At 37.2% G+C, this 27,771-nt stretch overlaps 2 protein-coding genes across 9 annotated transcripts in view; one reads left to right on the plus strand and one right to left on the minus strand.

Moving 5' to 3' along the window:
• Positions 1-509: 509 nt before the first annotated feature.
• Positions 510-10,709, plus strand: LOC115418399 (LIM/homeobox protein Lhx8-like). Of its 4 annotated transcripts, none has more exons than XM_030132866.1 (8): positions 510-772; positions 2,042-2,167; positions 2,400-2,521; positions 3,554-3,774; positions 4,180-4,283; positions 5,720-5,815; positions 8,323-8,512; positions 8,819-10,709. In XM_030132866.1, the coding sequence occupies exons 1-8, from the start codon at positions 692-694 to the stop codon at positions 8,878-8,880; spliced, it is 1,002 nt and encodes a 333-aa protein (XP_029988726.1). In that variant the 5' UTR covers positions 510-691; the 3' UTR covers positions 8,881-10,709. The 4 variants fall into 4 exon arrangements, with proteins under 4 accessions (XP_029988726.1, XP_029988724.1, XP_029988723.1 ...); XM_030132864.1 differs by having other exon boundaries at positions 513-772; positions 3,557-3,774; positions 10,180-10,709; XM_030132863.1 differs by having other exon boundaries at positions 515-772; positions 10,180-10,709.
• Positions 10,710-15,258: 4,549 nt separating this feature from the next.
• LOC115418380 (choline transporter-like protein 5-B) overlaps positions 15,259-27,771 on the minus strand; it is a 50,320-nt gene continuing 37,807 nt past the window's right edge. For 3 of the 5 annotated variants that reach the window (XM_030132826.1, XM_030132824.1, XM_030132823.1), the window contains 6 exons: positions 26,686-26,789; positions 26,486-26,559; positions 26,091-26,161; positions 24,879-24,967; positions 20,040-20,124; positions 18,404-19,765 (listed from right to left, as the gene is read on the minus strand). In XM_030132826.1, coding sequence (XP_029988686.1) covers positions 19,650-19,765; positions 20,040-20,124; positions 24,879-24,967; positions 26,091-26,161; positions 26,486-26,559; positions 26,686-26,789 — 539 coding nt within the window. In that variant the 3' untranslated portion in view covers positions 18,404-19,649. Of the gene's footprint in view, positions 15,682-18,403; positions 19,766-20,039; positions 20,125-24,878; positions 24,968-26,090; positions 26,162-26,485; positions 26,560-26,685; positions 26,790-27,771 lie in introns of those variants that run through there. The other 2 variants (XM_030132825.1, XM_030132827.1) reach the window with 2 other exon arrangements.

The following is a 27,771-nucleotide window of genomic DNA, read 5'->3' on the forward strand; positions in this document are numbered from 1 at the left end:
CAATTTAATTAACTACACTGTTGCCCATAAAGTTGTAATAATGTTGTTTTCAAACATATTCCTCTATTTATTCCTATTTATACACAAAATTACCTTTGACTGGGTGCAATAATCACATACTGAGTCCCAGTTACACTTTATCAAGATTAAATCACATTGTCAAAGTCATTTCATGAGAAGGTACAAATATTTTATCCCAACTCCATGGGCAGTGGTGTATATTTGTCAAATAATTGATTGGGTATAATGCAACTCAATCCATAGAATCTGGAGGAAAACTCACAAATCCCCAAAACTGAAGTGTCTGACTGTTAACATCACTTTCATTGAAGGTCTCTTATTGCGTGCGTTCATTGAACACATCACAGTAATGACCCTTGCAAACGACTCCTAGTGCCGGTGTGTTATTTTCTTTTCAACACACATTGAACTGATAACGGAAAACATTTATTAGCTATGACTATAACAGACTTTTCCGAAAGCTTCACACCACACATGAAGCTTATTCCCATGGGGAGGCGCGGCCACAGAGGACAGGAGAACCTGAGCTGTGATCCGCCCTCCAGTCTGAGCTCAGGGCGCACCGGCACACGCAGGAGGACCGCAGAAGACACAAAAATACGAGCTGCGGCGCGTTTCTTGAACGCAACTTTAAAAACCTTGAAGCTGCTGTCAACTGCAGGACAGAGAAATGCGCTGGAGGAGTGAAGTAAAAGTTGAATGTTGCATTGTTAGCGAGGGTGAAAACGAGTGTCTTTTGTCCAACGATGAGGTAAGAAATAGAGATATTTCCTAAGGTGTGAACCAGTGTGTGTAGACTCTATGAAAGAAGTCAATTTTAGTGGAAATGTCGCTGCCAGTTAAATAAACCAGTCTGTCATTAAAAGCGGCCTTCCACACGCTGACAGCTCAGTATTTTCACAATTTGAGGAAATTTACCCCTCCCCGAACTCAGCAATTAAAACTCAAGTAGTTAATGAGACCTCTTCACCTTTTGGTTGCCCCGGGTAGACGTTTTGTGTCGAACTGAGCCGTTTTAATTGCTGTTATTAAATAAATCAATTCCCTTTCCCCGAGACCTCGCGCTGCTTTTTTGATTGACACGTGAAATTGGCGTGTTGGGGTTTAAGCACGCGCGCGGGCGGCTCGCGGCGGTTGCTGAATCACAGGTCTCGAGAACATAATGCACATAGGATAACTATTAGCTCAAGTGTTGTCTGTTTTTGTAAGTAATGACTATACTTCTCTTTTAAATGTCATTTCGGTAATCGCCGGCGTTGTCATGGTGAAAAGTGAAAGGCATGATATTTATGGGAAGGAGCAGGGGGCATTTAAGGCAGCTGCGACCGTCTGACACTCCGGCATCCTCTCCCCGGCCGCCGTAGCCTCTCGACATGTGTGAAGATTGTAAAGGAGACGGAGAGCTGCTAGGCAAATGCACTGAGGACAGGAGGGACATCATGGTAGGCTCATTCAACTATTGGACACAAAGCGGACTTTATTTCTGCAGTAAAGCAAGTCGAGAACTAACCGGAGGTTTTGTGAAATGTGTGGTTTAGGATTTAAAGTGGACGCAACTTTTCTAAACTTTTCTTTTGCGTAGCTACTGTGTTTAATTAAGAGAAGACTAAATACATCCAAAAATATTTCTTTATAGTTTAGTATTATCATCATTATTTAAAAAAAATGCGCTGGTTTGTGCGTTTGACTGGAGGTTTCATGTATTTTCGCTGGTAGAAAATAGGGAAATACTTTAAAAACATTCCTAAACTAACCGCTCTCATTCCAATGGGGTGTTCAGGTAAAATAGGACAAACCTGTTATTGCGTCGCAGTGTTGTGTAAAATATATTTGCGTCAAACAACGACTTTAAAAAAAGTAAAAATCCGAAATTATTTCCGTCATATTTAAATCAAACTGTATGTTTTCTCCACGTCTTGTGAACAGACCAAACATATTTCCGCATGTTATACTGAACTGTAGGTATGTGTTGGAGCCCTTCCTGTGCGTTATTTTCTAACCTCATGTTTGGATCCCTCAGGGCGCACCGGTGGAAGTTTTGGATGAGGACGCGTCGTCTTTGCAGGCGATGGCATCCGCACCTCTGTTAGGCAGAACCGTGTGCGCGAGCTGCAACGAGGAAATAGTGGATAAATATTTGTTGAAGGTAAAAACAAACAAACAAACAAAACAAACAAACAAACAAACAAACAAACAAAAACCCAGACAAACAAACAAAAACAAAAAACCGCATAATACTTTTTTTTTTTTTCCCTTTTCTTATTGTCTTTCCATAAGCTGTCTAACTTTCCATCGTTCTTGGGTTTCTGTGGTGTTCACCTGTGGGCCCAAAGTTAGATGTGATCGACATCAGTTAATTTATCATATCTTGGCTTTAGGTTAACGACCTGTGCTGGCATGTGCGCTGTCTCTCCTGCAGCGTGTGTCAGACTTCACTTGGCAGCCACACCAGCTGTTACATCAAAGAAAAAGAGGTTTTCTGTAAACTGGATTACTTCAGGTATGTGCATCGATTTGTGTCAGTACTAATCATACGAACATTACTGCTACCGAAACGAAAAACTGTAAGGAATTCAGTCAAATTCTTAGAAGATAATAATGACAACCATCACTATAATAATTTCAGGATCGATAAAGGCTTCCTCCTTCGGGTCATTTTGTTTTTATTTCTGCATTCAGGTGTATTTTTTTTTACACAGCAATTTGTGGATTTTCTGCTTCAATTAATGGTGAAAATGTCTTCATTTCTGTAACGGAAAACATTTAGGCACAAAGTAACAATTCAAACGCACTACAATGTAACCGACAGTAATGCATACTGTATCCCTATTCTCCTGTAGATTCGATTTTTTTTAAATCGCATTTATTCTAATATGATCAAAATTAGGCTCCTCATTTAGGGCTCTTCAGGTGTTTTTCGTTTTGGGGAATTCACCTTTTAATGAATTTATTAAATCTAATGGATTTTAACAAAGTCTGGTCTAAAAGTAAAGTCTAGCTTTTGTTATGATTTGGCGCTATATAAATAAAATTTGATTGATTAATTAATTGATTGAATAGTGCATATGCGTTTGATCAGCATTTCTGCTCATGTTTCTGCATCTTGGAAGCAGGGATGATTTTAGCAACACTGAAGTAGCCATAAAAACTAGAACAGACCTATTATGCACTTGTACAACTAATTAAAAATAACCATTAAATCTGTAAAATAATGTGTTTGTCATAATTCACACTCAGATCTTTGATAAAGTAAAAAAAGACCTGCTGCTGAAGAAAAAAGATAAGAAACAAAACATGTAAAAATAAAAATCCTGTTTCTTTCTTTTTTTTGCATGTTATATAATTATTAATAGGAATGTTTATGCATTGCCTATTTCAATAAAAATGACAAAAATAATAATAATTGTATATACATATTATAACAAAAATGGTTTTGAATTAATCCCACTGTTGTAGTTCTGCTCCAGTTCCTTTTCTTTAACCCCATCCTCTGAGTTCAGTGTAACCCACTGTCCATGATCTGGATCTGCAGAAGATACGGGACATGGTGCGCATGTTGTGGTCGCAACATCCACTCCACAGACTGGGTCCGGCGGGCTAAGGGCAACGTGTATCACCTGGCCTGCTTTGCCTGCTTCTCGTGCAAGAGGCAGCTGTCGACGGGTGAGGAGTTTGCACTGGTGGAGGAGAAGGTGCTCTGTCGAGTCCACTATGACTGCATGTTGGACAACCTGAAGCGGGCCATGGAGAAAGGTGAGACTGAGCCCAGGATATATTAATAACAAAGAAAAGTCATTATAATATTATATCTTCCTGAGACACAGTAGGTAAAGGTTTTGCTGTTTTTACATAAATTTACATCTTGATTGGAAACAGCATGATGCAACAGTTTTCTCAGACACATTATTTATTTATGGAATCTCCTTCGCGTTGGACTTTTTTTTTTAAGGATGACATATAACATAACATAACATAACATAACATAACATAGCATAAAATAACATGTAACATTATAATTTAATACATAGACAATAAACAGCACTTACAGCTTTCATTTTCTTTCTGCTTATTACATTTTTTAAAGTCAGAATCAGAATCTCTTTATTGTCATTGTACCGAGTACAATGGAATTGAGGAGTGTTTTTGTTCTGTGTTTAGGGAACAGTGTTAACATGGAGGGGGCTGTGCCGACTGAGCAGGAGATTAACCAACCTAAACCCTCCAAAAGAGCACGGACAAGCTTCACTGCCGACCAGCTGCAGGTGAACCTCCTCCTCCTTACACAGAAACAAACAAAAACACACAAAGATAAGGCTGACTCTTCCTGTGTATACTCCATCCTCTATGAGCATCTGGTTTTTAATTTTTCTAACACACTTGACAATGTTTAACCTGTATTTTTTATCATTAGATATTATGAAACATTGGATGAATATGTTGATTTTGGTGATTTACTTATATATGTGTCTGTACAATGAGCCCCATTTTTATAGCAAATGGGTTGTTTATCCTTTAAATAGAGATAATATACATTAAACAAAGTATTTTGCATTTGATATCTTTTATTAATATGCGCTTTTGATTTTGTGTTGTTGGTTTTGTCATTAGACATCCACAAGAAATATAAGATATGATAAGATAAGATAACACTTTACTTATCCCACCGTGAGGAAATTTCACAGTTAGCCGCAGCAAAAATACAACAAGCAAGTGCAGATAAAAAGACAGGTATAAAAAAAACACAAATGAGTGAAAAAATGATAGTATAAAAAGAAAAATAAGAAATTTGGTGTTTATATAAATATTTATATGAATAAAGAATTAGAATTGAATTTGAAAAATGTAAAAAGGCAATGAAATAATGAAAAACCTTTTTAAGTGTTCTTTTTTAAATCAGGGTCTTTGTTCCTGTCAGAAAAAACCCCACTACCATTCCACCAAGAGCATTTTCAGGAACTGACATGAATGTTTTTTGAGAGAGAATTCAGCTGCAAAGCGAAGGGAGACGTACCTTCTACTTGTCACATTCGTAAACTCTGTTTTTCCATAAGCTAAAAAAAAAAAAGATAGATTTTAATAGAACACTCATAACAGGATGGACCAAGAATGTAACATTTTAGAACTCCTCATGATATTTATTTGGTCTGTAAACTCAATCAAAATTTATATATAATATTTATTTATATGAATTTAAACAAGATAAAAACATGAATGTGTATATTTTTTCGTAAATTATAAGAGTCACAAAGTCACCCATGTCTCAGTTTTAAAGTCAGGCTTCTATTGGAAAAATGACAGCAACACATTCTCTCTTTTTTGGCTTTAGAAACTGTTCCGATTTAAAGTGATTCTAAAATTTGGGAACAACCTTAAGTGGATTCAGATGATAACGCTGGTGAGCAAAAGGCATAAAGGAAATATAGCCTATTTTACCTGGAAAGGAAAGAGCAGAGGCCTTATACTGTGATAACCTAAAGAAACATTAAAGCTGTTCTGTTAATCCCACCAGTGTCTTCTCAGATGACTCCATTGTGCTGTTTTTTTTTTTTTTTTTTCTTTGTTGCATATTTTGAATATGACCCTTGTGCTTTAACACATCCTGTCCAAAGCACTAGTTTCATTAATCTTCTTCTGCAGGTGAATTATCTCACATGTGCAGATGTTGAAGTGATTTCGTTTTACCTCTGTGTGCGTTCAGGTGATGCAGGCTCAGTTTGCCCAGGACAACAACCCAGATGCCCAGACGCTGCAGAAGCTGGCGGAGCAGACGGGCCTCAGCCGACGAGTCATCCAGGTCAGAGCAAAGGTCCAAGACAGGGAAACACACAGTACTGTCACTGACATTTATTACTGGATATCAATATTAACACATAAAGACCCAAACATCCACCAGCGACCGAAATCATCTACTGATATAAACTGTTTAATACCTGTTGATCCACTAATTCTATCAATACATGTAAATAATTGGTGTAAAATGCAGTTTGTCATTTTTTCATGGTCATCAGATATGACCCATTTGGACATTAAGAGGCTCCGTAGTTACCATGGAAACACCATCATCTTTGACAACATTGATTCACCAGTAAAACCCATGGACTTGGATCAATGATAGTGGATGGAGACACTTAGTTTATGTTCAGTTAATGATACATTTTACTGAAAAGTCACATTTTCTTCAGGTTTATATGTTTTTGATATAATAACCCTCATTGTTAATCTGAGCTGTTATGGACATCTACATGATCAGTGAAAAAATATAGAAAAACACAAGATTTTCACTTAAAAATGGAAAATACAGAGCATAATATTAGAATAAATGGTGAGAAACATTAAAAATAGAGAAAAAATAATTTGGAAACTGCCACAAAAGTAGCACTGGGTCTTTATGGGTTAACCTTAATCCTTCTGACTGAGGTCATAACTATCATACCTCACACTTTATTCTATCAGTACAATATACACTGTTTATCTCTGCAGTTTTAATAAGTGGAGCTCTTTTATGAGTTCATGTTTGTTATGAGTGTGTTTTAATGTAAGCACATTTTGAAGGACAACACACACACACACACACAAGCAGCACACTCAGATTTCCTCATGTGCTCTGCTGACACGTACACACACAACTCCCAAATTAAGTGTAACATTATAAGCATCTTTTTCCAGGTGACAGTAATAATATACCTATTAATATATTGAGAAGAAATAAGTTCATATTTTGCAAGTTTATGAGGTTAAACACCCTGACAGAATGAGGGTTAATGCGGGTACTCTTGGTACATCTAGAGGTAAGCGACTGTCAGACTAGGGCTGGGGTGTCAAACATGTGGCCCGGGGACCAAAACCCGCCCTCCAAAGGTTCCAATCCAGCCTGCTGAATGAATTTGTAAAGTGCAAAAATTACATTGAAGATATTTACAGTCAATGGTGTCGAACTCGTTTTAGTTCAGGTTCCACATACAGACCAATGTGATCTCAAGCAAAATAATATCATAATAATGTATAAATAATGACTCCAAATTTTCTTCTTGGTTTAATGTGATGAAAATAATATTACATTATGCCCATAAATAATGACAAATGCCAAATTTTCCTCTTTGTTTTCGTGCAAAATAATAATATTAAGTTGAATATGTTGAACACATAGGAACAACGTGAAATGTCTAAAGAAAATGAAGTGCAATTTTAACAATATTCTGCCTGTTACTAAATGTTTTGTGCCTTTGTAGATCCGATCTGTAATGCACATGTATAAATTATAAATTGAAGCATAATACTGTTAACATTGCACTTGTTTTTCTTAAAAAAATTCAGTTTTTTTCAGGTTGAGTTGTCATTATTCATAGGCTGTTATGTTATTACTTTAATGGTCTGGCCCACTTGAGATCAAATTGGGCTGAATGTGGCCCCTGGACACCCCTGGACTGAGGGATGCCAGTTGTACGTTTTTCCTCTAATAAACTGAGAAAAACATGTTCCTGCATTTCAAGAACAGGGTCATATTAATGACTGTGAGACTTTCAGTTTTACCTGCTAAACTTGTCATAAGAAAATCTTTAGATACAATGACTTATAATAATTGTGCTTCAATATTCTCTGGTGATGCAAATTCAAGTTTCTCAAAAATAACCAAATGCTGACGTGAAGTGACTGAAATGAAGAACAAAGTGTAACATGAACGTACACTCGATACACTCATCTCATTTGTGACAAATGGATGTTTCTTGTCCTTGTGAACCTATAAAGACCCAAACATCCACCATCGACCAAAACTATCTACTGATGTAAAATGTTTAATAACTTCTAAAACACTAAACCTATAAATCCGTGTAAATAATTGGTGTAAAATACAGTTTGTCATCTTTTCATGGTCATCAGATGTGACCCATTTGGACGTTCAGAAGCTCCATAGTTACCGTGGAAACACCGTCATCTTCTACAACATTGATTCACCAGTAAAACCCATGGAGTTGGATCAATGACAGTGGATGGAGACAGTTATTTTATGTTCAGTTAATGATAGATTTGCTGAAAAAGTCACTTTTTCTTCAGTTTTCTCTGTTTTTCATATAATAATCCTCAATTTTAATCTGAGCTTTTATAAACATCTACATGATGAGTAAATTAAATATAGAAAAATACCTGATTTTCACTGAGGAAAAAAAAAAAAAAAAAAAAGAAGATAATATTACAGTAAATGGTGATCAGTCACTTAAGAAAGGTCAAAGAGAGAGGTTCCACAAAAGAAGCGCTGGGTCTTCATGGGTTAATGATGAAATCCAAATGTTCTGTTGACTTCAGGTCTGGTTCCAGAACTGCAGAGCACGCCATAAAAAGCACGTGAGCCCCAACCACACCTCCAACACCCCCATGACCTCACTGCAGCCGAGCCGCCTGTCCCAGCCCACCCCCACCCCCGAGGAGCTGCAGTACACGGCCTACGGAGGCCCCGAGGGGTCCATGCTGTCTGCACTGCACTCCTTTATAGACAGTGAGCACCAGCTTCTATGGATTCATATGGATCAGTAACATGTAGAGGTTTATTTTTAATGACTTCACTGGTTCCAGTTGGTGTTCATAGTTTGTGGACTTCACTGCTCAGCCCAGCTTTAATTTTATTGTATTTAAATGAAAAGACTTTCTTTATTTTCTACTGCATATTGAGCTGAGATCCTTAATGATCTTTAAATAATACTTAAACTAAAACAAAAGAAATGAAGGCAGCTTTCATGTTTTCAATTAGATTTATTGAAAATGACAGCAACTTCATCTTCTGTTTTTCTGTTTTCAACACCAGACCAGCCTGTGGTTTCTATATTCATGAGTCCAACTACTGGTAAATCCTACCCATGCACCTAAATACTGTATGTATAGTAAAACTAAAATGAACACTATCATTGTCTTCAAGTACAGAGGAATATCCCAGGTCATACCAGGAGTCTGTTAAACATTTATCCACACACATACACTTTAACACTAGAATACAACACATTTTCATGAATAATTGTAGAATATTGTAACATACATGAAACACATCTCACATGAAGGAACTGTTAATACAACATGATACAATACAACATCGGAATTGTTGAAAAATTGTCCAAAAAACAGCTCTGCATCATTATCATCGTGATGAAAAAGTAGAGGAGCCATTAGAGAAGCCAAGATCTGGATTGTCTCTAAGTCATTGTCCATGTTGAACTAACAGCTGGTGGCCAAGGGTGACTTCTTGTTTTCTTCTGAAGACAAATCAAATGGGATGTAGTGACTCAAGAGACCCAATCAGGCAGCAAATGTGGGCGTCTGCATCATCTTTTATGCAAACCAAGTTTCCAAACTAAAACAATCAGCTGTGTATTCAGCGGTGACTGTGGACGTCAGTTTTCACATCATACAGTAACAAATGAAAACAAATGAATACAGGGGTTCTTACTGGTGGTTCTTCTAGGTTCAACTGGACTAGTTATAGTTTTTGAGAATGCTTCATATCTCATCCAAGAGACTTCTTTAGTTGTAGTTGCTGGTGGAGGAAAGGGAATTATAAACCTTTATTTTAACCTTTAGTGTTTAGTCCACGCTCTTGGATGAGAGATGAAACGTTTGCAAAAGAACAAAACTAGTCTAGTTGAACCTACAAGAACCACCAGGAACGATGACCTGGGCAAAGGAGAAGCTACACAGACAAATATAGAGGTTCATTTTACCCCTGGGGAAAATTTTCTCAAGGTATGAATGTATATATTGTTCACTTGAATGTATGTATCTATTTAATAACAGAACCCAATTTTACCTTTTAAAGATAATATCAGACATAATTTATTGATCCCCAAAGGGGGAAATTCAAATGTACAGCAGCACAAGACAATAAACATCAAATACAAGAGAAAAATAAAGAGAAAAATAAAAAAAATAGAAAACAAATTTGTTAAAGTGTCAGAATGACATAAATAGTAATAATAATAGTAAATAAAGTAATGAAATAAAGTCTAAATGTGTGGTGATCCTTCAGTATTTAACCTGTTGCTGGTTCTGTTGTTGACTGATTTAACATGCGAATGTTATTTCATTTGATGAATAAAGTCTTTAGTATATTCATGTAAAATATTGTGGTTTGAGTATGATCGACTTCAGTGACGCCGGTTCTCTTTGTGTCCACAGTCCACTCCCCTCCGTCCATGTTTCAACCGATGCTGCCGGCCCATGCCATGACCTCCCTGCCTGTGTCGCACGCCTGAACACGCACACGCAGTAGCCTCAGTCCCACATTAGCGTCCCCAGTAATCAGATCTCCATGGTGAATATAATTTCATTCTCCGTGAACCATTCGACCGTTTCTTTTCTTGCTCTGCCAGTATTTTTGAAACACGTTTTTTCTCACTGTTACAGCACAATGTTGAATGACTATAATTTGCAGTCTTTCTGTACTGTATAATGTGCAAATGGATCGGTTTAAGTCAATGTACCTCATAGGATTGTGACATATGACATTTGAGAGTTCTATCTGTCTGTGTAGTCTGTGACACTATTTGACGGCGCTACTTTATACGTGAAAAGCTGCAAGACCCAAAACTTCAACCCATGATGAAGATGAACTTGAAATTGTTTGTAAAACAGTGTTTGCATATTGCAATTTAATTTATTTATTGTATGTGAAGTGTGTTTGGAAAATAAATGTCTAATTTCACAACTTCTGGAGTGAATGAAATGGTATTTTCAGATCCAGTGACGGCATATGATGGTTAGATAATATTAAAATGCATACTGAAGACGATAGGAACATGGATTTAGAGTAAAAATATATTTTATTGTTAAAAGAAGTAAAAAATAATACTTGTACTTGAATAATACACATACAAAAAACACGTTCAGTTACAATACATGTGAATTTACAGAATAAATAAACATATGGGTATGGTACATAAAGCCTCTGAGATACAATAGATGAAACTGTTTGGAGTCTTATTGCATCTTCAGAGCGTGACTTTTAAAAGGTTGTGGTAAGAAAACCAAAGCACACACAGTAACAACAGAGAAGCTTTACTTGTGTCTACTTGTTGACTGTGGTTGACCAAAAGAATCTAATTCCCAGACATGAGAGGGAGGGGGAGGCCACATAAAAACACTGTTGTTACTTCGCTTATCAGATCATCTCATGGGAATGAAGATAAACCTGAGCATCTGGGAGTACAACAGCCCCGTTGGTGAATATTAAAAAACAGAAACAACGACACGCTTCATGTTATTTACCACACCGAGCGCTGCATGCACCACTCTCTTCACATACACAGGTTGTTTTGCTGTTATTGAATGGTTGTGTTGTACATGTTCCAGCGTGTTCAGCTCAAATGGGGGCAGAAGGTGTGTAACTCTGGCGGCGCTGTCACTCAAAATCGCGATGGGGCGGGCTCTCTGCTCTGACAAATAGGAGTTACATGTCAAAGAGCTGAAGGTGAGCATCGCGTACGTTCACGGTTGAGAAAAGACCAGCCTCGACGCCAACTGGGTGCCAAACTGACAACAGAGAGGTCTATGGTGCTACCAGTGCTTCAGTCATGTTACTGACACAAACCAATACAAACAATACAAATACTGCATGTTGGTAGTCTCATAGCATAATACACACAAAAAACACACAAATGAACAAAAGTTGAATTCAGGTGTTTCTTTTCTAACAGGGGTCTGGGATACAAAACAATAATGTCATAATATAGTTTTATATTGTGATAAATACCATTGCATTGGTTAGTTTGGTTTAAATTGTTATCTTTGCTTCCAAAATGCCTCAGAGATGGTTTTCACTTGTTCTACCTCTAAATTTCTAAAATATTTTCACACTCTGACTGTAAATAATAATTTTCTACCACACCTAACCATCTACTTTCTTCACATCTCACTTAGGAAGAAAAATCTCCCATTAAACTTTAAGAAAATATTGATGTTTATAAACTATATGGACAAAAATATTGGGACACATCATAGCTTCAGCTGTAAGATGTCCTATTCATGATGATTTTTGGTCCACTGCGGTTGTTTTAAGGTGCTTTACAAATAAAGTTGGATTGGATTGGATGATTTGAGATAAAAACATCAATATTTCCAGACCCGTTAGAAAAGAAACACCTGAATTCAACGTGTCCACATACTTTTGTCCATTTGAGTATGACTAAGGCAATTATGTTATGAGGCTAACAATATGTTTCTTTATGCCTCCAAGATTTAACATATGTAGCTGCACTTCAGTGGGATTTCTAGACAGACATGTTTACACGTCTACTGGTAATACACTCATACAAGCCTCAGCTTCACAGCTTTTGTTTCATGATATGTATGAAGCAACCAATGCATTACTATTACTAATAAAACTGTCATTAAATCAATATGATTAAGAAACACTGGCATACACTAAAACTATAAAATGTTTGAAAAACTATCTTAGGTTTATTTCTAAATTAAAGTGTGATGTGTGATATTCTTCTGTCTGTACATATAGGAGCCTGTCCACCTCTAGAGCTAAAACCAACACTTTACTCACTGTGACTTTTAAAATCAGAGTCATAAATAAAGCATGTGTGTAGTGTGTGTAGGTAGAGGTTTTGTGTTTTTTTTGGTCATGGTTGATTAGAATAAAGCTGCGACTTTTTAATTACCAAACTGAAATGTGTTACTTTACTGCCCATACGATCACAGGTTGCTGACTAAACCCTTCAGAAACTTCCCCAGAGAGCTTTAATTGACTCCACGAGCCACAAGATGCAATTAAAACAGTCACCGTGGGAGTGGGACGAAGACGGCACTTATGAGTGAAGGACTTTGAGCTGCTCTGCCATTATGCCCTTAGCAGTCAAATATGAAAACAGCAGACAAATAAGTGGCAAATACGTGTCTCAATGTGAGACAATTTGAGGTCCAAAACTATCATCTCACTCAATACATGGTGGACCAAAGTCATCTGGCGCCATCATGTGGTGAAAAGTGGCAACTACAAGAGATTTAAAAACCATAATATCCTCCTAAGACCCAGCAATGCATTTTTGTCCTCTGTAGGGGACAAGAGTTTCACAGCTTTACTAAAAAAAAAAAAAATGCTGTCCACTGCAACGAATATTCCATTAAAAAATACAAATAAAAAATGTACCTGAAAAAACTGTTGCATCATGGCATTTCCAATCAAGACAATTATTTAATGTAAAAAAGCCCAAACTTTTATTCTGCTGGGTCTCAGGAGGATATCACTGATCTCTTATTTCTTTGGCAACTTAGCGAGTGTTGTGGCGGAAACAATGATGTAAAAATCCCCAGACATACAAGTGATTTTAAAACTTATATGGGTCAACATCACCATGCGATGCCTTCGGTGTCCTCCAGCAGAATCCAACTGTCACCATCAACTTATTTTTACTTGCATTTATTGCTGACAGGGTGGACATATGTTGCATACACAGTGTCACAATAAGGTTCCTAATATTTTTTCCATCCATAGTTGCATTAATTTTTGATTATTGATGATGGGGAATTGGACCGCTGCATCAAGTCTTCATCAGATCCCAAATTAGAGTGTGGAATTTATGGAGGCTAATCCATGTGTGAAAATGATGTTATTTTCCCTGAACCATTCTGACACAAGCCTGCAGAGGTGGCAAAAGTACTCACACTCTGTACTTAGGTAGAAGTGCAGCTACTTATGTGAAAAAATACTCTCATAAAAGTAGAAGTTCTGATTCAACTCCTTTACTTAAGTAAAAGTAAAAAAGTACAACTTCTCAATTGTAATAAAGTATAAAAGTAAAACTGCATTTTTTGCCACCACAGAAACAATATTTATTTAACCGGGCAAAATCATAAAAGTTTCTGTTTTCTAATTCCACAGTGAATGGTACTGCGAGGATGGGTGAAAAAAAAAAATTCTAAGAATTTTCACAGGTATATGGGCATGGGTAAAATTAAATGAAATGTGGGCGGGTAGCAGGCAAGGAAGTGAAAAAATAAAAGAAGATTCATGGATGAAAATAATCATCAGGACATTTAATGATGATGATCATCTAATTGGATCGTGGTTGATCCACAGCCGGGTTGTTTTATTTTGAAGTGAGCTTCATCTCTGTTTATAGATGGTTAAAGACGTCATTGAGCAGCACATATTAGAGATTTATTGATGGAGTGTGTTTGAGCCAAAAATAAAGCCCTTAAAAGTGAGTCACTGTGTAGACAATGTGTTTAATCACGGGTCGGGTCATGGTACTCAGCTTTGCGGGTACAGGTGAAAAAGTTTGGAAAAAGTGGACCCGTGCAGGACTCTGGTACTGACCCTGTGCAGGACTCTGGTACTGACCCTGTGCAGGACTCTGGTACTGACCCTGTGCACAGCCTGTGCTCCTTCTCTCCTCCACTCTGAGTTTCCCTCTAAAGTGGCATATTTTACATAGTCACATCCGTTTAGTTCGAAAAAGTAACGAGCCTACTCTGAGAATGTAAGGAGTATAAAGTACAGATATTTACGTAAAAATGTAGGGAGTAAATGTAAAAAGTTGCCAGAAAAATAAATACTCAAGTAAAGTACAGACTAAGTACAGTAACTAAGTACTTATACTTTGTTACTTCCCACCTCTGCAAGCCTGATGATCCTGATCAGTCCTGGCATTGTCCAATCTGTTTGGCATTCAAGACAAGAGAGGCTACTTACTGCATCAGTTAGAGTTAAATAACCTGTTCCAGCTGAACCATTACGAACCACTGCAGTACTTACCCATGGGAGGATCTGAACTATTTCCTTAGTTAAATCCAGGTAGAGTTAAATAAGCAGCCTGAACAAAAAAAGTAACTAACTGATGCAGTAAGTAGCCTTTCATTTCTTTAACGTCAAACAGATTGGACAATGCCAGAATTGATCAGGATCATCAGGCTTGTGTCAGAATGGTTCAGGGAGAATAACATCATTTTCACACATGGGTTAACCTCCATAAAGTCCAGACTCTAATTTGAGATATGATGAAGACTTGATGCAGCAATCCGATTCTCCATCATCATTAATCGAAAATAATGCAAGTATGGATGGAAAAAATATAATGAACCTTATTGTGACACTACATAAGCATTATGTGACAAAAAAGATGTCAGTGAATGTCTCCTGTAATCAAAACCAAAGGTGGTGCAGTCATATATTGCATGTGTGACTTTTTACTTGGCCGGGCAGTGTATTTGTTTCATATTTAGTGGTCTGCTTGTACTTTGTCTGCTTGCAAAAAAAATATTTAAAATGTTTGAGTCTGACCAACATTCATCTCTAACAGCCAACAGTCAACTTCCCACATTGAACATAAAGTTAAGTGGAAAATCTCAATGCTTTTTTGGACATTTTGAACTCTGAAAGGCACCTTATAGTGATATTGACCCATTTACGGGATATTGATCAAACACTTTTGTTTCAGACTCACTGATGGAACAAATAAATAACATTTGGTTTAACACTTTTTGTAACAGGTTTGTACTGTGCTTTGGTAAATGATCTTCAGTCTTTATCCTTCCCTCACCTTTGTCCTTCATTTCTTTACTTCTTCCTCCTCCTCTTCACCTTGACGTTCTTCTTATTGAGGATGTCTTGCAGGGATTTGCTCATGTGGTACGGCCGGGCAGCAGAACCATCATTTGCCTCCAGGTCCCACACTAGGAGGCAGCAGCAGTAGCAGAACGTTAGACGTCAAGAAATACTTATACATCCAAGTTCAAAAAACTTTTCTGATCATAGTTACCTGCCTTTCCCAAACTTAAGACCTGTTTTTACTGGGTTGTCAATTGTCAGAGTGATATGCATACATAGACACACAACAATAACATTAGACGGGAATTTATTTTCCTCCCTGGAAAAGTTGTTGAAATGTTGCCCTCATCAAATCCACATGAAATGTAGAGCAAAAAATGTAATGAATGAAAGGAAGCAACAAGATGTACAAAATGTGCAAAAAAAGACTAAAAAGGCATAAAATATATAACAAGAAAAAAAACATTAGATGCAAAAAGATATCAAAGACAAAATGACAAAAATGGCATGAAAGACATAACACTACATAAAAAGACAAAAATAACAATGAAGATACAAGCACAAAACTAAAAAAAAAAACAGAAAGATGTAACACATAAAAATAAAAACAATGTAAAAGACACAACAAGGCATTAAAGATGTATAAGAAAAAAACCCAAGACACAAAATGCACAAGACATAACAAAAAACAGCATGAAAGCTGCAACAACACATAAAAAGACCACAACAATTGTGTAACGAAACAAAAATGACATAGAAGACACAAGACATGAAAGACATAAGGCAAAAAAACAAAAAGAAACGTGACAAGATACAAGAGACCAACAACATAAATGAAGCATCTTTAATGTTTACATTAAAGATGCAATGACATAAAAAGAGAAAAGTGATATAAAGATGCAACAAGACCTAAAACACATAAGACAACAATGACGCAGTTACAGTAGGGCCTCCACAGCCCACTGCACGGCCAGTGCCCTTAAAAATAGGACCAGTGGCCCTGTATCTCACTGGCATGTTCTATCAAGAATCAATAAAAAGTTGAATGTGTGAGGTTGTCAGGTTCTGCCTCTGTGTTAGAGTCCTGTGGTTTTGATGCAGGAGATCAATCTCCCAATGGAAGTGGGTGGTACCTTCACTGGAGGAGAACGCAACTAATTCAATCAAAGTCCATATATGACTTCCTATCAGTGCTCAGTAGTAACTATATTAGTATCTGTAACCATTTCCATGTTATAAGCCATTAAAATCTGGACCATTATAAATAAAGGCAAATTCATCAAAAATTCAAAAGTCTAAATATCTCAGAACTGTGAATTGCCTTTGCAGACAATGTCCCAAGGAAGTTACATGTAAAATCTGAAATGAATCCGACCAGTAGTTTTGTCAGAGAAGATGTTTGAAGAAGTTGCTAATGAAGACGGTGATGAAAATGACAACGAAGACGCTGCCCACGAGATGGTGAACTAAAAAAGGAGAAATGAAGGGCGCAGCTACATGTAAAAAGACCAAAACGATGTAACAACAATAAAAAACGAGGGAAAAGACATGATGAAGAAAATGATGAGACGCAACAAGATGTAAAACACAAAAAAATACTAAAACAGCATAAAAGATGCATCTTTAAGGTGCAATAAATGGTGCAATGACACATAAAAAGCCAAGAAATTATGTACAATATGCAACAAAACATCAATAACATAAAAGCAGGGTTTCTACAGGTTCCTACAAGTTAAATTTAAGACTTTTTAAGACCTTTTTAAGACTACTTTGAACAGAATTTAATGCTTATTTCACGGCCATACTGGCAGTCCATAGTGTGACTCCTAAAATTTAAGAAAATTTATTTATTTACTTAATTGCCACTGTTCCGAGTAATTTCTCACTGGGGGCTGCAAAGTTAGCAATAATTGGTTCCTAATTTCAACATAAATTGTTGGGTTGGAACAGATGGAACTGAGTTGACTAACGTTACTTTCTTTGCAGCTTGGACACATTTAAACATAATACAGAGAACAAGTTTAAGGCATCATAAGTTAAGACTGACCATATCAAATTTAATAACTTTTAAAGACGTTTTTAAGGTATTAAATGCAGATTTGTAAATTTGTAAACTTCTAAGACTTTTTAAGACCCCGTATAAGACAAAACAAGATGACAGCAATGAAAGACGGAACAAGACAAAAAGACAAAAACGTTGTAAAAGACTTAGAAACAGTATGTGGACAGAGGGACCGTCGGGTTAGTTTGGTGTGTGTTGGTCGTTAACATGATATTAACCGTCAGAATGACTAATAATAATAATAATAATGGATTACATTTCTATAGCGCTTTTCAAGGCACCCAAAGCGCTTTACATTATTGATCCATTATTCATTCGCTCTGACATTCACACTCTGGTGATGGTAAACTACATTTGTAGCCACAGCTGCCCTGGGGCAGACTGATGGAAGCGTGGCTGCCAATTCACGCCAAATGGCCCCTCCAACCACCACCAAACCTTCATATGCATTGTGAGTGACACTGGAGGCAAGGTGGGTGAAGTGTCTAGGACAGAGCGGGATTTGAACCGCCGACCCTTCGGTCTACCTCCTGAGCCATGGCTGCCCCAACAGACTAGTGACTGTTTACGTTTCCATCTGTGACGTTCTGACAGTCCTTTCAATTCAACACCGTCCTGATGTTAGAAGAGTCGGTAAAGTGTCAACAATTTGATAATTCAAGACATCTTTTATAAATGTGGGTCCTGAAAACGTGCCAAATTGATTGAAAAACTGAGAAGGACTGATGTTGATCCTTCAGTTTCAGACTGAAGGGAAGACACTTTGAAAACAATTCAGACCAGACTGAAACCATTTATATTTATTCAAAAAAGGGATTCACATTTTCATTGGATTTCATTGATAAAAAAAACCTCCTATACAAAAGAAACACTGAATAACCTCCAGACAGATGTGTGTATTATACTTAGTATTAAAACAGCACTACATCTGGACCACCCAATAAAAAATTTACCAAAAATGGCTTTGACATCCTTTTATAAACTGTATCGCAAAAAGTTCCTGGTGTTAGGTCTAAAACCACAGAAGAAGAGGATCTTTTTTTTGTTTGTTTTCTGTTTTTGTTAAGTTTTTTTTTCTTCTTTTTTTACATTTTTTCACAACTAGGCACATAAACTAGTGGCTGCATTCAGAAGTTTCCTGAAAATTGTCAGGTTCTGTTTGAGTTGTAAGCAAGGAAAAAAAAAAATAACGAAAAAAAAAAAAAAAAAAAAACTTAAAATGTCTTGAAAGTCTTGACCTCCCATGAAGTCTCTCTCTGGTTTACAGTACATCCATGAACAGAGTGAAATGATTGTGTAACTCGTTTAAATTAAGAGAGAGAAGGTTTTGCTAAGTGCAGAATACACACTACTTTTGGGTCTTTGTGTGTTTGAGTTAGCGTAAATACAGTGGACCAAAGCAACCGATAAAACCCATGGTAAACACCGACAGCCAGCAAATCATCATGCTAGACAGACCAAAGAAATCACATGGTTCTTTTCCTGTATGTGAAAGTGCATACAAAACATGAATTTTACAATAGAAGACCAAAGTGCGACAAGAGGGTGCCCCCGTAAGTCCACCGCGGTCCCAGGTGACGCCTTACGCCGAAGTCCAACTGTACATTTTAAGGTCCACGTTAACAGTTAGGGGTCGAAATGCTTGTTCTGTATTTGTCTCAGCTTGTGCATCCGTCCTGCGTAGTGATGTGTACCCTCTCAATAAGGCAGAGGTCAGCAGAGAATACACAGGAGAAAAAGAAAGAAAAGGAAAGTAAGTGTGGCAGAAAAAAAGGCAAGTTAATCTGAGTTGGCTCGAAAAAGGAAGTGAACAGAGGTCTTTTCGTAGTCTGCCTGCCATGCCTTTTTTTGGTAAGGAACTGAACTAAAAGCATGTCCTGTCATGTCCAGGTTATCCCCGGACCAGAGGGGGATGTGTAGCCCTACAGTCCTCGCTCTGATAGTCCAGACCCCCATGCATATAGCATTATAGATATGGAGAAGTGAGTCAGCAGTTCAGTTCAAATAAAAAAAATCAAATCTGTACGTCGCTCAGGAAGCAGCGCACAATTTGGCCCCCTCCTCTCCTTTGCGCAGGATCTTGTGCAGGCTGGGAGACATGTAGTAGGGCCTGGACGAAGACCCGTCGTTCCTCTCTAGGTCTTCGCCTGAGACCACACCCCGGTGCAGGAAACAGGAAAGGAGGAGGAGGAGCATGGATGGCAGCACACAGAGCGACAGTCACAAAGAGAAAGAGACAGAGAGAGGAAAGCAGAGGCTTAGTAGAGACCATGTAGAGGTCATGCAGGAATCAAAAGAGATGGATTCAGTTTTAGAGACAGAGTCAGTATAAGAAGGAGAGTTATATTCAACTGCTGACGTTTAGTCTACATCCAATAACCAAAGTAGTCCCATTATCCAGTATCAAACCAGTATACTTACAGAAACACAGGAACAATGTGTCCACACACATGGAATAGACATTAAAAAAGCCATGTGTGATAAGGAAGGATCCAAGTGTCACCGTCTGGAAAAACAGAAGCATCGAGGTCAGTGATGTAGTGTCAGTATTTACAGTATTATGTCTGTTGTGTCTGTTTCATTATGAGATGAGACGCACACAGCCTAGCACGAAAAAAGTCACTAAGTAAATAGTTCTGGTCCTTCCATTGGATAATTACTGCAGCATATGTTCAGGATGAAATGATTACCCATCATGCATTGTCCATCATGGACAATGATGTGCACCCTTTCCACCACACACAGACAGACAGCGGAGAACCTTCAACAGAATCTGTCAGATTCCATTTCAATCTACAATACCTCACCTCTGTCTGATGTTTAAACCTATTTCCATTATGCACTTTAATGTCATTTATGCACCTATTCCCCCTGAAAATGTCCACTTTTACTTTGCACATTAGTTTATTGTTGCGCCTTACTACTAGATCTTCCACCACTTCTGTTTTTATATTTCTAATTTATTATGTATAGTGTGTTTGCTCTTGTGTTCTATTTTTTATTCTTGTATTCTATTTTTACTTTGTCATGCTGCTGCTGCTGCTGCTGCTGCTACTGCTGCTGCTGCACTGCAATTTCCCAGTTTGGAATCAATAAAGTCCATCTATCTATCGACAGTCCAAGCCTGTGGAGTCAGTGTTCTGATCTGGGGTTGGTTCAGGTGGTCCAGTCTAGGTTCAGTAACATGTGTCCATACATGAGTTCAGCTGAGCCTGAATATACTGAATGATCAGGTCTGAACATCAGTGGACCTTTTCTGCTCTGATGACACAGACATATTCCAAGACCAGGATTCATCAGACTGTCAGAGTGGTCCAGGGATCATGAGACATCATTTTCACACATGTCCAGATCTGAACCCCAAAGAGAATCAACGCAAAATCTTGGCCAAAAATGCATACAATTAATGCAATTATGGTATTATAAATGATGTACAATTTATGGTGATGTTGCATAAGCGTTGTGTGTCATAATCGATGTCATGGCCAATACAAAATCCCATAATCAAAGCTAAATGCGGTCCAACAAAGTACTGTGTGAGTGACTTCTGTGGCTGGGCTGCATACATTCTACAATCATCTAAAATATGAAGAAGAGTAGAGCTGCATAATTAATCGAATTGTGGTGTCAGCTTGCGCAGTTATGTAACCGCAATACACTGTGGTTTCAAGGTCCAGTGCATGTCTGGTGATATTTTGGATTCACTGACACTGAGTTGTGCTGTGTGTTGGTATTCTGCTGTTATACTAGCTCATGGGTTGTATGTTTGAGTTGACTGAAAAGTCACCTATATATTTTTCTGAAAAAGAAAAAAAAAATCACCAATCTTTATCAAATCATGCTGTAAACAGGAGTCATATGATTTAGCAAAACTAGTTTGAATGTGCAAAAATGTAACCTGGAGCAGAGGCTTAAATACTGCTTTCATTTAGTTACTGGAGCTACTTTCACACAAACAGCAAGACTTTGTGCTTCATTTAGATTCATTTCTCAGATCTCGTTTTCTTTAATTGGCTGTTTTTTTTCACACTGTTTTTTTATGTGTGCAATAAGAGATCCCAGAACACACAGCTGGCTGTTGCACTGAAGTAAAAACAGAGGTTGTGAAGAAGCCAGCAGAGTTGTGAGCAAATGATATTGGGAATGAGGATGAAGAGAATAGGAATTTTTTCACAGAATTACAGAATTGTGACTAATGATTCTAGAGCAGGGGTGTTAAACTCATTTTAGTTCAGGGGCCACATTCTCAAGTGGGTCAAACCAGTAAAATAATAACAATAAAAACAAACAAACTTTGTGACAATGTTTACATCTACACAGTTTCCTTAAAAATCTGAGTAACATGAACAACCTGGAATGTCTTAAGAAAAATAAGTGCGATTTTAACAATATTATGCCTCCATTTATCATTTACACATGTACATTACAACTTATACATCTTATCTTATACAAAAGACATAAAACATTTACCAACAGGCTGAATATTGTTAAAATTACACTTCTCTTAAAACATTTCAGGTTGTTCATATTTGTTTAGGTTATTCACATTTTTTGCAGTTTGTAAATGTGAACGTTTTCATGTAATTTTTGTGCTGTTAAACGATTACATTTTTAAATCAGATTAATCACAGGGTTGCTGTGGATTAATTTCAATGAATAACGATTAAATATAATTCATTTTTAATCTATATTGATCGCATTTCATTTTGCATGAGCAAACAGACTCAAGAAAGAAGGGAATATATATGCACTTAATGTGTTTGTCGGAAGCTGGGTGACACGTTAGAAAAGTGCTAGCAGAATCCCCAACTAACATATGCTCCATGTTAATGTGGTATTTTAAGATGGAAGTGCTTTGGCAAAAAGAAAACTCCCTCCTCAAGAGTGTGCATAATACTTTATGTCAGTCGACTGTTCCACCTCGGTTTTTTTCAGAGGCGATTTCTCACAGACTGCAAGGGAAGCTCAGCTTCCCCTAAAATTACGTAAATTAAATGGTCAGATATGTACGGTTGTGTTGACATTTCATTGACTACAAATGTGTTAGAACACGTTCATCTCAAAGACGAGTTTGTTCAGAATCAGCTTTATTACAAATTAATGGACTTGATGTTGTTCACTTCTCATACATTCCCGTTACACAGTTTTCTCATACGATCTATGGTCAATGCATTTGCCCGTAGAAGCTCAGTGTCCATGCACTTCAGTGGGACTTCAATGAACAATTTTTTTCATTGCCTCAAAACTGGACGGTAATTGGATAAACGCCACAATGTCGTCCCGCCCCCAGACGCTCAGCGTCTCTGGGGGTGAATGGAGCTGTGGGCCCTTGGCTAAGCTGGACGCTTAGCTTCCACGTGCTGATTGGAGGATCAGTCGAAAGGCTGAATCCCATTTGATTGCCGGCTATTTTGAGATCTACTCCTTCACTTGACAGAGTTCAGTTTAATACCGTTGCGCATTCTGCTGCGAAATCGAGAGAGAAACCACTATGAAATGACTTGTTCATTTCTTGCACTGTAAATAAAACACACTCATTGTACTTCCTTGTTTCAATTTAACATAATTTCAATGTTTTCTTGTTTACCTGGTACGATAAGGTCACTGACCATTTTCTTAAAAAGGAACGGAGGGCCGAATTTATGTTTAAATAACTTGACTTTTTTTTTTTTGATGTAAGCTGACAATGCGCTTACCCTCTCTGAAAGACAAGCAGCCACCACTGTTTTTTTTGTACTTAAATTTCCCATCCAAAGGACCAACGTGCTGTTTAGTGTCTTCCATCTTTTTTTTATTTTTTTTTTTATTAGAAAGTTTCATTAACAATTCTTACACATACAATCTAAACACAAACACAATAAAAGATATATTCACCTGACACATTTATAGATCAGATCTATGAAAGAAGAGACAAGAGCAAAAGACAAATAAAAAGAAAATAATAAATCAACACTCAGGGGTCTGCTACACATTAAATTTAAATTCATGATACAATTTAATTGCTTTCATTAATTTATTGTTTTTCTTTTTCAAATTTTCAATGTTGTTTCAATAAGTTTTGAGATCTGTTATTCTGAATTTGTAGAAGGGGGGTGTATTTTTTTGCCAAATCATTTTGTGTAAATAATATTTTGCTAAAATAATGATTAGATTAATTCTATATTTTTCATTAGCCACTAAATTTGGATTGCTGACTATAAGAAGAATTTCAAATTTGCTCAGCAAAATATTTTTTTTTTATCTTTTGGGAAATATATTTTTGTAAGTGGAACAATAAGGAAGTAACATGAAAACAATCAACAAACACATGTTCAATAGTTTCACCCTCACAGCCACAGAATGAACAAATGTTACTCATATTGGGGAAAAAAGTACAGATGTTTGCTTTTGAAAGGTAATATCTATGCACAATTTTGAATATTACATCTTTGATTTTGTTCACAATTAAATACTGATGAGGTAGCACGAAGATCGAGTTCCAGAGGCATCTTCCATCTTTACGGGTTGGTTCTGCTACCTGTCACGATCAGATCAACTGCCCATTCGTGCATGCGTGACACTGACTCTACTTGGACAAACTGCCCCAAATGCGTTGGCAGAGATGTTCAGAGTCAGATGAATTAACTGCATAAAAATTTTTAATCAGATTAATCATGACGATGGACTAATCTGCGTTAATGTGTTAATTTTAACAGCCCTAGTAATTTTACTTTTTTACAGTAAAACAAAGAGAAAAATTGGCAGTTTTCATTATTTAGAGGTTATTATGATAGTATTTTACTGGTCTGATCCACTTGAGATCATAATGGTGTGTATGTGAACTAAAATGATCATAACACCCTTGATTGTTAATACTGTCAGTGTCATTTTTGCATTTAACAAATTCATCCCACGGGCCGGATTGGACCCTTTGGCGGGCCAGTTTTTGCCCACGGGCCATATGTTTGACATCTGCCATCTAAAGCCATGTTTGATCACTGATCAGATTAGAGAGAAAAAAACCTCTGTATCTGATCTGTATCTGTGCTGAAGTGTCTCAAATCAGACGTGAAAAGATTAGATTTCTTGTGATTTGTCTTACTCCCTATTGGCTGGGACCCTGAATGCAGCCTACCGCCTTTCTCCAGATCACACTCAGAGGAGCTTAAGGTATTATCTGTGCCTCTTTGTCTTGTCTGTTCAGTCCAAGTCACAAAATAACAGATGATCAAGTCAATTAATCTCAGCCTGTATTACTGCTGTTCCACTTTCATTCCTTACCACAAGAGGTATCCAGTAGTAATTGAGGGACGGCACCTCCTCTTGAACAAGTGGTATTTTGCGAGTGAAGAAGAAAAATGCAAGAACACCTGAAAAAACACAACATAATTTAACTAAATAAAAGCAAAGTATTAACTCTTGTGATTACTGCAAAACTATTGCCATTTATAATTCCTACATTAACACTGGGTCTCATGGAAGAACTCTTTAGGGGACCTTGTTGCATTTCACAATTTTTCTGATATTTTGTATTTTTTTGTTGATTTTTGGCTTGACACAGCCTGAGATATTCATCAGGCTTATACGGGTCAGTTTGAAGGATGAGACAAGAGAGGATACAAATAAGAGCATATTTCCACTTAAAAGAGTGATATTTTGCTTTTTTTTTAATGGAATTATGCATTTTCAAACATTTCCCTGTGGTCTACATAAACTATAAATGCTCTGCTTGGGTCTGAATTCTTCATTAATTCAACTCCACAGGTCCATCTTGAACCCTATTTCTGAGTAATGACACCAGAAAGGTCGTTTTGAGCGCTGGCCCTTTAAATGCACATGAGCCACTTCATGCCCCACCCCCTCCAGGTTGTTGACTGTGCTGTTCTGTCCCGTTCAACCAACAACTGGACATTTTAGGTAATTGGCTCGAAGTTTGGACATATTTTCAGTATGGACTACAACCACTGCTGCTGACAAACAATTATGGTGTGTTCGGAGAAACGTTCGTTAGAAGTCTTGACCTTATATGTGCAAATGTTGTGACGTAACTAGTTATAGACGTAACAAATTAAGAAGGAATTAAAACAGGTTGTAGAAATCCACTCGATTTTTGCCAAAACGAATATAAAGATAGCTTTACAGCACATGGAGGGTTCAAATTCAAACTTTTTGAACTGTTAGAGTCCCCAAGTGCACAAATAAATGTACCAAAGACTAATAAAAGGGGGTTTAGCAAAATTTGACCCCTTTAAAACCAACAGGAAAAGAATTGTGACAATTGTTCCGGGCATCAGAACATCAAATCTGAGAAAATGCGAAGCTGTAAATTTCAACACGTGTTATGATGCAATAAACTGTAAATGTATAATGTATGCCATATCTATTTATTCTCTGAAATATTTCTGGAACATATCTCATTGTGCATCTCTTACAGGTTCTTTCTGAGCCTCTGTTTAATGGCACTTCATACAGTGTGGGTGACACGAGACTCACCAACACTTCCTGAAATAAGCAGTTTTCCCAAGAACAGCAGAAAATCTGTCACCTTATCCAGGACAGCCACGCTACACAGGCAGAAAAACAGTGTGGATGAGAAACACAGTCACCAGAGAAAAAGAGAAAAGACACTGCCATGCACTGACCGACAGACCCCTGAAAGATCTACAAAAGTGCACATGCTATAAAATACATGATGGCACTTTGAACATTAAAACTGAATAATTCATTAACCTGCATATGGAGTTTTGAAAAAATGTTAGCCTGACATGATAGTTAATTTTAAATCTAATTTTTTTCTATGAATATCTGAACATTTTACTCTTCAGCAACTACATTAAGTACATGTCTAGAAGAAATGATTAAATGCAGGCCTATATGGAAGGACTTACCGAAGGACGTTCCTCATTAAGAGGAAGAATGCATCCTTGGCAGAGGAGCAGAAGTTCTTCCCATATATTGCTATCTGCCAGCCAAAAAACAAAAACAAACAAAAAAACCCCATAGAAAATGCTTACTTAGAGGATAATAAAGCAGCGAGGTACGCATCAGGCCAATTAACAGTTAACACAGCAGATGTTCCATAACTCACCATTATGTATGCATTTCTATTTACAAACTTGATGAAATGTTCCAGGCACCAGAAACAGCATTTGAGGCAGGAAAGCAGGAATCGAGTGAGTTTATTTTGAGAACCTGGAAAACATAAGATCAACCATTATGATTCTGTGGGAGGGGTCACATTAGTATCTGAAAGAGTTAATGTGTACCTTTCGAAATTCTAACAATACAAATTCATAGACTTTGCAGTATTACAGGCCATAAGGATGATAGCTCTATGGTGGAAAAAGTCAGATCCAGCTACAGTAGGTGATTGGTTTAATACTACAGCATAATGTATGTGTCTGGAGAAAATAACATATATTCTTAAAAATAAAGTAGAAGTATGTGAAGGTACCTGGAAACCTTTTATATAGTTTATTAATAAAACAGATATTGGACAAATATTACAGGAAATGTAGGACAAAATACTGTAGGCACCACTGTACTGTATTATGGTAGTATCATTTTTGCTCTGTGGTGTTTGAAAGTGAACGACATCTGAAAGTTATTTTTACCTCCGTCAAGTGAAATGGCAGAGGTTATGTTTTCATCTGGGTTTGTCTTTCTGTTTGTTAGTAAGATAAGTCAAAAAGTAATGGACGGATTTTCATGAAATGTTCAGGAAATGTTGATACTGGCACAACAAACAAATGATTAAATTTTGGTGGTGATGGGGGGGTTGTTTGTTTGTCTGACTGTTAGCAAGATACCTCAAAAAGTTATGGATGATTTGGATGAAATTTTCAGGAAATGTTGATACTGGCACAAGGAACAAATGATTACATTTTGGTGGTGATGGGAGGGGGGACTGATCTGCCTTGGCGGAGGTCTGTGCTCTCCGAGTGCTTTTCTAGTTTTGTTTTATTTTCTCCTGCAATGTATAGTAAAATATAAAAATTAAGGTACCATATATGTTTGTATTTGAATATATATAATATTTGTATTTATCCTGTGTATTTGACATTTCTTTTCTTTTACACTGAGAGTAATGCTGCGTTTCCACTACGTGGTATCGGCTCGACTCGACTTCACTCTGCCTTTTTGCGGTTCCATTATGAAAAAGGACCTGGAATCT

The sequence above is a fragment of the Sphaeramia orbicularis genome, chromosome 4 (assembly GCF_902148855.1).
Source record: "Sphaeramia orbicularis chromosome 4, fSphaOr1.1, whole genome shotgun sequence".
In the NCBI taxonomy this organism is placed as follows: Eukaryota; Metazoa; Chordata; class Actinopteri; order Kurtiformes; family Apogonidae; genus Sphaeramia; species Sphaeramia orbicularis.

Coding starts and splice junctions, on each gene's coding strand:
- LOC115418399 (XM_030132863.1), top strand. CDS start 692: ATGCGCTGGAGGAGTGAAGTAAAAGTTGAATGTTGCATTGTTAGCGAG. Junction 2,522..3,553: donor TGTAAACTGGATTACTTCAG/GTATGTGCATCG, acceptor CTGGATCTGCAG/AAGATACGGGACATGGTGCG. Junction 3,775..4,179: donor GAAGCGGGCCATGGAGAAAG/GTGAGACTGAGC, acceptor TTCTGTGTTTAG/GGAACAGTGTTAACATGGAG.